This window comes from Psittacula echo, assembly GCF_963264785.1.
Source record: "Psittacula echo genome assembly, chromosome: 1".
NCBI lineage: Eukaryota > Metazoa > Chordata > Aves > Psittaciformes > Psittacidae > Psittacula > Psittacula echo.
This window is the reverse complement of record NC_137735.1, coordinates 49288576-49301236: the sequence shown is the minus strand read 5'-3', so window position 1 is coordinate 49301236 and position 12661 is coordinate 49288576. Positions and strand designations below refer to the sequence as shown.

Below are 12661 nucleotides of genomic sequence, written 5' to 3'. Positions count from 1 at the left end.
GTGCTTTTTTAACCGTCACGTGGCACTTCCAGCTTTCAGAAAGCTTCTGATTAAAACTTAACACATCAATAACCCAACTTTCACTAACACTTCATCTTCTAAAGAGTTTCGATATTTCCCACCTCTTCTGAACAGTTTTGAAACACTTGTTATTTCTTTTCCCCCAAAGACTCGTTCATTGGAAGTTAGGAAATGCCAACTGCGCTTGAAGATCTTCCGAACTCGCCCTGCTTCTACTGAGGTATTTCTGATTCACCAGCCTCCATATATGCCTGCCTGTCATTTTTTGTCATCTGGGAGATTAACTGTAATACAAGTATATTATCTTATGGATTTATATATATTTTTATATATCCATATATAGATGGGTCCATATTTGTATGGATTTGTTTGAAAGAGGTTGCCCTAAAACTTTAACCCGAGGTCCCTCCCCAAAGCATCACGCTCTTGCAGCCTCCATGTGTCTTTCCTCCGATTTCACTGCCCTCAGGATGAATTCCCTTAGATTGGAGTGGGATGCTTGGACCGAAGCCGTGCTCTGCTATTAGCACAGGCTACAGCTCTTAGCTGCTCTTAGCTGATGGAGAAACGTGAGCACACGGGAGGACAGACTTGCATCAAAGCTTTGCCCTTCCCAATACAAATGTGACTGGCTCAGACTACTTGGCTCTGAAAATCCAACCCAACTTCTACTCCAGCTTCTGTGAGTGGTTTTGACATCGCTGTTGCTTGCCCCTCTTCCTGAAGAGCTTGCCTTGTTTGCAGGCAGCTCTTTGCTCAATGCTCTCCTTATCTCAGCCCAACACAAAAGATGCGTTCCCCCAGTGAAAAGCTCCTTTCAGCGCTAAGTTGAACATTGCCCCTAAGTCAAGTCTGAGCCATTCACAAGCCTCCTTAACTCTAGTGGCTGCCCCATCAGATTTATAGGCTAAAACTCATGTTACACGACTCTTTAGCTGTGCCAGCAGGAAAGTGCTGTTAGCTCTCCAGTGCTGTCCAAAAAATCCCACATGTGCACCCCAAGAAATCTTTGTGGCACACGGAAGTGGCTACAGCAATTATTTTGTGGTCGGGATGCTTTCGAGCAGCTTGAATGTAGATAATTCTGCAGTGAATACGTACCCTGGAAGAAACGATCCACATCAAAGCCTGTAATGTCTGCAGAAAAATGCAATAGTAAATAAAAACTTCTGCCAAAACAAGAAACTTGACGTTAAGGGTAAGATGGATTGTTTCCATTCGGGATCAGCTGGGGAGCAGGGAGTTGAAACTGGCTTTGTAATAGAAAGCATACTGCAGTATTAACATCCATCTGCTAGAAAAATAAAGGCGCTGCATTTAGAACTGTTAAAACATTTTAGAAGACTTGAGGTTCCTCAGGGAACTTCGGTCCTTTCCTTTGTGTATAATTTCACAAGTGGATTTGACATAAGTCCCCTTTTAGATTCATTCTCTGCAAGCATATATGGTCTTCCTCGTCTGGTTTTGTGAGTGACCATATTGCTTAGGCTTCTCTGAAAGCTCCGCTATTAATGTTATCTTAATAGCATTTTAAGGTTTATCACTTCAACAGAGATCTCTTTTGCCTTTCAGAAACCAGCCTGACCAGATTTCTCAACTTTGTACTCCACAAGTATGTCAATTTGCTGTAGCTGTCTATGTTAATGTTGTAAAAATGTGTTTATGGTTCCAGTGTTCTAAACAACTTAAATAGTAATCGCTTCCCCGCCAGGAAAATAGACCCTACAAGCGCTTGCTTTAAAAATACAATGTGGTCTCTACTGAGCTTCTCAAAAGCTGTTCAGAGCATCACATGGTATGTATACTTTGCAGCATTGCACTCTGAGAGGACTCTCTTTGGGTGTGAGTGGAGAGGAAGCGCTGCTGCCTGGCTTAGAAAAGGTCCCCATGTGTTTTGTTTTGTGTCATGTGCTACTTGCAACACATCTCCTGTTTGAAGGTCAGAACGAGCCAAAATTTCAAGCTCTCTGCAGCATCACTTGCATTTCAGAAATTCTGGCTTTAATCTGTTTGAGAAATTTTGTTTTATGGCTTTTAGAGTAGGCAGGTCTCATGATGGCAGGAATCAAATAATTGTAGAATGGTTGGGATTGGCAGGGACCTTACAGATCATCCAGTTCCAACCCCCCTGCCATGGGCAGGGACACCTCCCACTAGACCAGGTTGCCCAAAGCCCCATCCAGCCTGGCCTTGAACACTGCCAAGGATATGCCCTGTAAAATTCTCTGGCTCATGGCTATTCCACTGTGGTACCTTTTCCCTTCTTCCGGCATGAAGGTTTCTGCATCTGTGTGGTGAACAGGATCAGTAAAACAACACATCCTAAAACTACTCCAGACAGCTCCTCTTTGGCCAGCAGTGCCAGCTGGCTTATTCCGCCTTGCAGGGTCAGTGAAGTGCCACGTTAGCAGTTCTGCCTAGAAACGGATGTAATGCATAGTCAGTCCGTGGGAATACTGATTTACAGATGGTTCTCCAGACTTAGCTACCTGTTCTTAGCTCTTTGAGAAAAGCACACAGAATAGATTGCATTTGTTATGGTTTTTGCTACTTTCTCAGATAGCAGTTGATACTGTGAACAGGCAACTTTGGCAAAGCCGTAGTTTCGTACATGACCAAATATCACACGCAAAGAAGGCAAAGACTTTTCAGATAAGCACTTACTGAAAGTTATTTTTCTACTCACAGGGCATTTCTCTACAAGCAATCAGGCTTAATATTGCTACCTATTTTTACATAGCCTTTCAAAATGTCCTTTGGCTCCTGACAAACGCCTGTTACCAACTGCTGTGGCTGTGATTTTACCAACTGGTAAATCCAGCGTGCAGGCTGCCACTGCCAAAGCACAAACCTGGCACTGACACATCCTGTCGAGTCCCATTCGTTTCAAGATGCTCTGAACAGTTTAATCTGTGACATCGGGCTTTACACAGCTCCCATTTATGTGATTGGGTTTCCAAATGATTTCAGGCCATAGAAGGGAGATCCGGTAGGTACCAAGTGCTGTGAGAAACCTGCTCTTGAGTTTGCAGCTGGACGGCATGCAGTTGAGTGTCAGGGCCAGGCACAGCGCACCTAATCCTCTGTGGCAATTCCTGGCTTCTAAACCAGACAAAGTTGCCCGAGTAACTGTCTGGAGGGGAGGGTGGTGTTGTACTTGGAATTGCAGTGCCACAGCCTAAACAGGGGTGCAGCTGCAACACCTGAAACTGTTTTTAAAAGCCTTTTTCTTTTGTTATGGGGTAGGGAACAGGGCTCCTGGTGTTTGACAACAGTTTTCTGGGTGAGCAATTGTTCCTTAAGCAACAGCCTGCTGCTCTTTTGCCACTGGCTAATTGACAGCACAGGGATTATGTGTGGAGGAGAGGATGTAATGAGCAATTACTGGGTAAGAAGAAGAATAAGGCAGGGGGAAGGCCCTCTTTAGAAAGAACATGCCCTTGTGTGGTGGGGGCTCAGCTGTTCTAACCACAGCCCTGTCCTTTGGTTTCCCCTTCATTCCCAGCAAGTCAAACTCCATGCTGCACATCTGCTCTCAATAACTCTCCTGCTGGGAAGAGTTTGAGTTCAGAATTTGAGTTCAGAAATTCCACCTAACTTTCCTAAACACCTCTGGGCTTAACCCACAATCCTCTCGCTCCTAGTTCTTACCAGGCTTCCTATGCCCACTGGCTTGGAAGTGTCACTCAGCCAACCCCATTTGGGATGCTCACTCCATCTTTAATTGAGCGCTCTCTTTATCTGTTCCCTCCTTCACTCTTTGCCATAGGACAGGAGCCACTGCCTGTTCTTTCACCTGCTGCAAGCACAAGCTCACTTTCTGACAATGAGGCAATATTTAACTCTAACTCACTGGACGAGCTGCACCTTCCCAGCACCAGGGATGAAAGGGTTCAGAGGCTGGAAGGTTGTGAGGGGAGGAGGGTACCCTAAATTGTGTGGTAAGACTGTGGTACCTCCAGTGCTAGATGAGTTGTAGTAAAAGCATCTTTGCCACTTGGTTTTTCCTAGAGTAGGTGAGGATGCATTTCATTCTGTCAAGTCATGTTTACTCCAGCCCAGCTCTCCCACCTTTGCTGTTTGAACCATTGCAACTACACTGGGGTGAGAAAGTTGAAATCATAGCTTAGATAAACTTATAAATGGTGTGTCCTTTCCACTTCGCCTGCAGTAATTGTTCAGTCAACAGAAACATCGTTTCACCAGCCTGAAATAATCCCTAGGAATCAGTGAAGTGTATGAGCATTTCGCAGGCACATTCTGTGCTTCCCTGGGGTGTTACAGGCTTTCCCCTTCACAGGGCCGCAGCAGTTTCAGGAGAGGTTTCACTGATGCAGCCCCACCAGTACAATACTGGCTAATGCCCAGGTTTAAGCAAGGCCTAACATTTCCTTTAAACAGGGAAAATTTGGTGCTCTGGGCAGAGGAAGTTACTTTTCTATTGTCCTTTCCTTTTCCTGAATGGGAAGCCAGAAAAAGAAACCCTAAACCAAACCCCAAGCTGATAGCTCTAGGTAACAGCTGCCACTTGTTTCACCAGTTCACCTACATGGGTAGTTCAGTCCCAAACCCCAGTTACCAATGTCTCCCTTTTCATTCTTTTCTTTGAGTGTCTCTGCAGCTCATCTTGGACAAACAAAACTCTGCCCACAAGGTAAGAAAGGAACTGGAAAATCCGCATCCTACCCAGCCCTCCCTGCAGGTTGATGGCCTGCCTCCAGCCTTTTGTCTGGGGACCCAGCAGGACCCAGGTTGTGTCCTACTGGTGCCCAGTAAGAGGTTTCCTCTCCCAGCCAGTGCTGGGGTCCTGAGGCACCACTGCAGGATAGAAAAAGCATGCCGGTCCTGTCAAGTCTCTCCTTGCCAGCCAGCCTGCTTGGAGACCTGTACGGTTAGGAGGAGAGGAAGAGAACAGCAGGGATGGCCTAACCCTGCACTGGAATGTATATGGTGTCCTCATAAGCCATGTGCAGACTGGGGGATGCAGCTCCTTTAGCACACCAGAACATCCTCCGATATGTTGACTGCTGTCGCCAGAGCATCCTGCATCATTTTTCAAAGGTCTCTGTTGGTGCCTGTTCCTTGCCCTTACTTCATTTGTCATTCCAGGGCATGGAACATTCCTGTACTTCAGCTGTCTTCATGGGCCTCTCCTGACACGCTGTCCAAAGGTCATCAAATACAATCTTCCCTCACCCACAGCCTCTTGGCTTGGAGGTCTGCCAAGCTGAAGCTAAGTGGTAGCACTCATTGCTCCACGAGGCCTCTCAGGTGCTTGAGCAAACAAAGACTGGAGCAGAACAGATGCCTCGGTAGCACGTTCAGAAGTACTCACAGGTTCCTGCCTGGGACTTGCTGCTCTCCCCTGCTCTTCTCAGGCTGAATGCTGTTAGAGGTGGTTTGCAGTGTAATTCTCTCAGCTGTTGCAGAAAGTTCTGTTTCTGTCAACTTTGCAATGTAAAAGTCAGTATCTGTCCAAACCCTAATTTCCCTTAAGCAGCTGCATCAGCTGAGCTAAAGAGAATGTATTGGTACCTTGGGTAAAACTGGATTACTTGATTGTAGCGTGGTCTTCCTCTCATCACTTATGTTTGCACTATTTCAGCTCTATACACATTCACTGAGTTACAGTTCAATCCCCAGCTCCTTGTTAAAAAAGAAATAAGTCTTTCCACCTGCTATAGACGAGAGCATGTAGAATTAACCATGCAGGCTTGCCAAGGGATAATCACACTGCACTGTGACCCAGGGGGCCTGGCTGGTTTTCTCATAGTCAGGATGAGGATGCAAGATTTGCCTACATCAGGAAAAGAGCACTTCAGTGCTGACAGTAGATAGCAGCAGATGACAATGTTGTGCTGAACAGGATCATTGACTTGAAGGTCAGCTCTGCAAAGCTGTTCCACCTCAACATTTCATCTACATTCATCATGCCTTTCTTTTTCCTTTTTCTCCTCAGCCATAACTCTTTCTGTCTGTTAAAGCAGATGTGGTGCACTTACAGCTGCTAAATGGCAGGAAAATGACCACAGGAGTTGATTGGGAGATGAGTTAAGTCCCATTACCCATCAGCAGCAAAAGATATTTTGGATTGCCAGTAATTCCAGTGCTGACATACCCTCACGCTGACTACCGGGGCACATGATCTAACGGCTATGACCTCAAGGCCAAGCCTCAGAGGACCCCGTACAATGACATCCAAATACAGCCATAGAGCAAAGGCTGCAAAAGAGTCTCAGCACCAGGGAAAGTCAAGGCAAATCCAAAAAGTGAGCAGAAACTCCCTATGTGGTAACCTAAGAGAACCTGGTCTTTCACCAGATGGTGATTATCTCTATCAAACTCCACACTGGATAGTTTGAAGACTGAATTGGGCTATGGCTCAGATGGTCCTCAGAGCAAAAGGTGCCAATACATATCACTGATAATTGTCCTTATGACTTGCTTAGGGATGCAGGATGAAACTTTCAAGCCCAGTAAAATAATCCTGATACAACTGCCATTAGAGCTGCCTTGTGTTTATTGCTGTTGTATGAAAAAAGCAAACAGACAGGACATAGCAAGGCCAAGGCTCCTCCTGCAAGCCTGGCTTTGGCTAGTACAGGTGTAAACTTGCTACCCTTCATCAAGCTGCTTGCTCCTCTTTCCAGTTCTGGCCTTCTCAGCTCATTCCAAGACACACTACTGTGGGAAAGAAACATGGATGCAGGGCCAAGTCCCCTTTCTTGTGCATCATGGCATTTTCAGAAGCATCTGATAACTTTAAACATACATCTACCTAAATGACTTGCAATGGCATGCCTGTGGAGAGGCTGAGCTAGCACATCCTAGGCCAGCTTCCTAGTTATACAGGCCTCAGTAATTTCTAAGGTAGGTTGGAGGGGATGTTTTCAGGTCTTCCCCATGCTGGCAGTTCACTAGTCCTCCAGCTGCTCTAGCCACCAGCTGCCCATACGGTACCCTTGACAAAATGCTTCTCTGACAGAAAGCTGAAAAGTTCCTTTCACAGACACACTGCCCACAAGGGTCAGCTCACAGCCTGACAGTTTGTTCCTTTGACTTCATCTCAATCTACACCAGCTATTTCCAGCTCAATGTACTTTTTGCAACTGCTTGTCACTTCCTTAGCAAAGAAACATTGACACTGAGTGAGAACAGAGGCAACTGTAAGAAGGAAGACAGTGGGAGATAAATACAAGGCTACATAAAGTGAGCCTGCTGATTTTTTTCATTAGCACCAACAAAACACAGCTGCATAGAAACAATGTCAGAAAGTGAAGACTGCTGTCAGCTGCAGAGGAAGGGTGCAGCAAAATATGCTGAGGGATACAGAGCCTCTTCCATGCAGCACTTAACCCTCAACTGTCCCAGTAGGTATGGAAGGAGAACAAGTGACCTGATGATACATTTCATTACACACAACATGGGACAACAGCATTGTCTTCAGGTACAGACTGCACCTCTGAGGCTGGGTCTTTTTTATTTTACTTTTATTTTACGTGGCTTTTGCTCATGTACTTCAGTTTGCAGGCAATTGGGCAACCACTGGTTGATAGGTACTCTGAAAATGCTAACACTAATCTGCTATTACTAAGGAGGGAAAAATACACCACTTGTAATTAGTGGTGAGTAGACAACAGCCTGTGAACAAATACTGCATTTTCAGCTTTTAGATAGCTGTGTAGGCAGGCACTGCTTGTTACCTTCTGCCACCAGTTTCTCTGTGCAACAACTTCTAGAGCTGGAAGTCATGCTACCTGGTTTAACTCCCCTTTTGGAACTCAGTGATATAAAGTGATGATCACAGAAGATTTGTCTGTAAAAAGCAAGCCTAACACAACATACCATCTCTCCTTGCAGACGAGTCTAACACACACTTTGCACCCAGCAAAAAGAACAAGTTGCATTGGCATGAAAAGTCTGCAGAACTAGCCAAGATCTGACCTGGGAGTTGAGTCACAAGATAGCGGCACAGAGAAAGCTTATCTCTGTGCATCTTTTTTTCTTTCATCACATGCTTCAGGGGAAGTCAGCTGTAAAACCAGGAGTTTTGTTCCTGTAATGAGCTTTAACTTTGTGTGAGGATGCAAGCAGTATCAGAGTAGGAGTAGTCCCAGGTGCCAAGTAGAGCTGCAATTATCCTGCAACAGCATTTAACAGTTTAAGCATTTACATATGCCTTGCAACTATGGAGTTCCTGTGAAGATGCTGCCAAAACCCTGTTTAGGAGCAGAAGGAAGACTAGGGCCTTCCAGTCCAGATGTTCAGGGAGTGAGGTCTCCCACAAGTATGAGCTCTAAGCTGCTTTCCACAAGTTCTTTTGATTCAGGAGCCTCGACATCCTTAATCAAGCAAACTCTTCTATCAGAATTGTTTAACCCTACTTTACTAGCCAAGAGGCTACCTATGTAGGCCATGTCTCTGTTCAGCAGCAACACATTCTCAGTATAAGAAGCAGATCCATCAGCTGCTATCTCAGGGTAGAGTTCTGCTGTATCCACAACTGGGAACAGCAGCAGGGATCATAACTTTTGAAAGGTTCAGATAATCATCTTGCAAAACCAGGAACTTGCCAACATCACAGAGCTTTTCTGCAGACTGCGATGTGAAACCCTGATTTACAAGAAATCCTTTGTTTCCTTATCCAGTTCAGTATTTTGTTACTGAAAATCCAATCAATTAAATAATGTTATTCCTGGTATTGGTTTATTTTGTTGAAACAATATACAGTTCACCAGCTCTGTGTCAGGGGGTAAAGGATATTATTACACCATCCAGGAAGTGAATGGTGAGAGATAGGTAACCCTGAAAACCAAACCGTGTCATGCCTGAAGACCTCAAGACAGTGCTTTAAAGACAAAAATACTCCTTGTTCACTTACTGTTTTATCAAAGGGAAGGGCAAAAGTATCCTACAAACAGATTCCGAAACAACAGTAATTTATCAGGTTTATGCATCAAATCACATTTCATGCAGAAGCTATAAATACAAATGAAAACATTGTTTAAAGCATTTTGTAACACACCATAACTTCAGAGCAAACTTCAGCTTCCAACTACCCAGTTAGCAGAAATCCAGTTTCATTGTTAGGTAATTAGTTGGCAAAGAGTATTGACAGTGACAAGTTTCAACCTGAATACACTTAGACATAAGACCTTCACATTTAAAATACATTATTTTGCTATATTTGGTCAAAAAGTTAGGAATTTATCATATACTTTTCCTCATAAAAGGTTAAACTTTCTAACAGGCTTCCTATGTTGATAGAGCAGTCTGTTAATGAAGGCATTTTTTCCCAATACACAAGCAGCTCTGCTCTGAGAAGCAAACCACTATTTTATTCTCAAGTTATCAATTTTATTATGATCTCCATGTTTTCAGTGCAAGCTCTACACTTTGTCATAGCTTCTGCTAATTTCTTAAAGATTTCTTTTCTTTTGCTGCTGTTGTTGCTTAAGCCAAACACTGAACTCAGGCATTAGCATTTGAGCCAATCATTTCTGTTCTCATTAACAGACATAGTTGCTTTTTGATGAGTAACGCTGAAGCCACTTTCCTAGACTAACCATACCTGCTGAATCTCCTCACAGATACACAGTTTGTATCAGCAGAACAGTGCTCTGCTTTTGCTGCAGCAGTTTACATCAAATCCCAGACACAGTATTTTCCCAAGGATGGGATATGCTTCTTAGGCTGCTGCCAGTGTAGAAAAGTTGTGCGTGCACACACACACACTTCTAAGCTGCGTTAAGATTGCCTCTGGAGAAGACCTAGTGGTCAAGCAGCCCATTTCTCACTCTTCTTTCCCCTCCCAGCCCTGAGAAATTTCTGTTTCTTTTCAGCACTGCCTCTCTAGGGCACTGTCAATCACACAAGAACAACATGATGCTTGTCAGAGCCCCAAACCATCATCACAGAACAAAGCAAGGCCTCTCTGCTTCCCACTCTTTGACAGCGCTTTGTTTTAAAAGGTACATTTGGGAAAGTTTACATCCCATTAGACATTCAATTTCCTTTCTCTGCTTAGTCTCAAGGCCTCCTACGTGTTCTCAAGATACTACTACCTTTGGATTAAGAATGCTCCTTCCCTTCTGCAGTCACCACCTTTGATTTACAGTGTCCAGGACAGACTGTTCACATTAGAAGGTTTTCAAAGCATTGCTAACACCCACTGTAAAAGAAAAGTCTGGAGCCTCAATGTGGGCTAAGTGGCTGTAGCCACCCTAGCTTAAATGACCTCAGTCTTCCAGAAAAAGGTCCGATTTAAAGAAGGACCATCTTGTCCCATTTCATGTTTAATTTTTCTTCATAATTTAAACACAAAACCCGCCAGGTCTGCAGAGCCACTTGGGTGAACCCTACAACATGGAGCATCCTCAAATCTGAAATTTTGGCTCCAATAGTCACATAGCACAGATACAAACATTAATGTTAGTTTCTGTCTCTATACATATAGTTTTGCTTTTGTCCACTAAGGTAAACACCCAACACTCATCTGAGTAGCTGACTGCACGTACAGTAATGTTCACAATTTGACAAACAAGAGTAGTTTCAGACAGCAGCACCCCTCAGGTATCAGGTGCCTCACACACTAGGCTTTCAGATGCTCTTTCCTCAGAAATTCTGGATTAAATGAAATTAAGACCAGAACATGAGTAAGCTGCTTGGCTTTGTGGATCCGGCAAGGCTACCAGTGCCACAATCCCTCATGTACAGGCACTGTACACCTGTGATACCCTAAACATTTCCACAGGGAAAGTAAGGAATTCTTAAAACTCTAGTCCTTCACACCTTTTTTCATATCCACTTCTGAAGCCTACTACTAATAAAAAAGTACTAGTACACAGGGAGATTAGTTCAATCACTCAGATGTAATAATGTGAAGGACTTCATCTTCGTTTTGTGCCCCCAAACCCTGCAAAGACAAGAAAATAAAAATTGTCAGCTCCACCATAGCCTTTCCACAGAGCTCTGTAGCTCTGAAAAGGATAAAGGTGGCAAGTGAGATGAGTTAAACATAATCACATAAAGTACAAAAGCAAGCAACTATGGGCTGAACAGCCTGAGAAATATTCCGTTCTTGCAGTTTAGACAACCCGCTTTCTACAAAGAACATGCTTATACATGTTTGCTAGAGAAGGGCATGGGTAGTGCATGCCAAAGGGGAGAGCCTTAAACTAATGCACCTTGCAGGCAAAGACAAGCCTGACACTGGAGGTACCATGGCCGCTGTAGGCCGGTGGGGGGCTTCATACCCCACAATACTGCCCTAGTTGAACAGAAACAGAAATAAGGGACACCATTACATGCCCACCTGTACCAACAGGTAAAATAAAACACAGGGTGCTTGCTGAACCTCAGCTAACACCAGTGTATTTTTGATAGGTTAAAGTCTCTCTAGCTTCATGAGATTAAAGAGTCTTTTGCCTTACCAGAAGCAGTTCTTGTCCCTGAACTATCTTGTGTGGCATTGCTTGGCTGCCCATTCATTGGAGGTGCAGCTGTGTGATCTGTCCACATATTGTAGTATGGGGAATGTGGCCGTGCTCTGATGAGAAACAGAGGAGAAAGAAGGTTTCATTAGTGACATTATGAAAAATTAAGTAGTTACCATTCCAAACAATGAAACTGCATCTGAGGGGAAACTGTAAGCAGGCAGTTGTTTCAAAGCTGGAAATCTCCCCATTTAATGTGTTAACATGTCAAGAACAAGAATATCCAGTGTTGTCACAATAACAACTGCAGACTTCCAAAAGGAAATTAAACCTCATGCTTCAGGATAAGCAATTCTAACAATTGAAAATGAGGAAATATTTCCCTCTGAAATCCTGACTTTTGATTCTGTCAGACAAGAAAGTAGATTTGACACCTGAAGTTTAAATACACTTGGGCAAATACAGTTACATCCCAGCCACATTAAGACAAAAAAGAAAATATCCCTCTGTTTTGTTCTTTTAACTACTTTGAAAATGTTGTATCATTAAGACTAACATCATGACCTTTGACTCACTGAATCAAATTACTTGCTTCTATGGATATGGAATTTCCTGCCACTGAAGTTTACAAACCTTTCTCTCACACATTCTGACCAGCATTTTCAGGCACATCATTTCAAATGACTGAGAAAAGTTATAAAATAAATTAACTATTTTAAAATAAAAGAAGCCCAAGGTAGGAAGCTTGTTCATACGCTTGGACTTAAATATTCACTTCAGCCCCTAATCTTGAACAGTAAGAGGAGGCTACTGAAATGGGGTGCGTGTGTGGAAATCAAGGAACCAGCCTGTATGTAGATAATACATAAATACAATGCTTAAACACAAGGGACATATTTAAGACTTAAGAAATATCAAGTCAACAAAACCTTTGGGACATAATAACTTTTATCATTCTTAGCGCAGTTAATATAATAAGATCATAGAATCATACAATCTTTTTGGTTGAAAAAGACCTCTAAGATCATTAATCCAAGATACAACCTTTAAACCTCTAAAGCTCTAAAATGATTTTATAGACAATTTCTACTGTCGATGGCATCATCATCTCAGTTCCATCTTACTTGACTCTACGAGATCAAGACTGCACATTAGGCACTTTAGAAATTCTCTTACCTCCCAAGTTTTAGTTCCTTAATAAACAG

At 43.4% G+C, this 12661-nt stretch overlaps 1 protein-coding gene across 2 annotated transcripts in view; it reads right to left on the bottom strand.

The window, feature by feature from the left end:
• SARAF (store-operated calcium entry associated regulatory factor) overlaps positions 1-12661 on the bottom strand; it is a 36840-nt gene that overhangs the window by 17834 nt on the left and 6345 nt on the right. The window contains exons 5-6 of one of the 2 annotated variants that reach the window (XR_013956781.1): positions 11454-11569; positions 10813-10936 (exon numbers count right to left, since the gene is read on the bottom strand). Coding sequence is in view for 1 of the 2 variants with exons in the window: in XM_080617315.1 (XP_080473441.1) it covers positions 10911-10936; positions 11454-11569 (142 nt within the window). In the remaining variant the exon portion in view is untranslated. Of the gene's footprint in view, positions 1-8155; positions 10937-11453; positions 11570-12661 lie in introns of those variants that run through there. The other variant, XM_080617315.1, reaches the window with a different exon arrangement.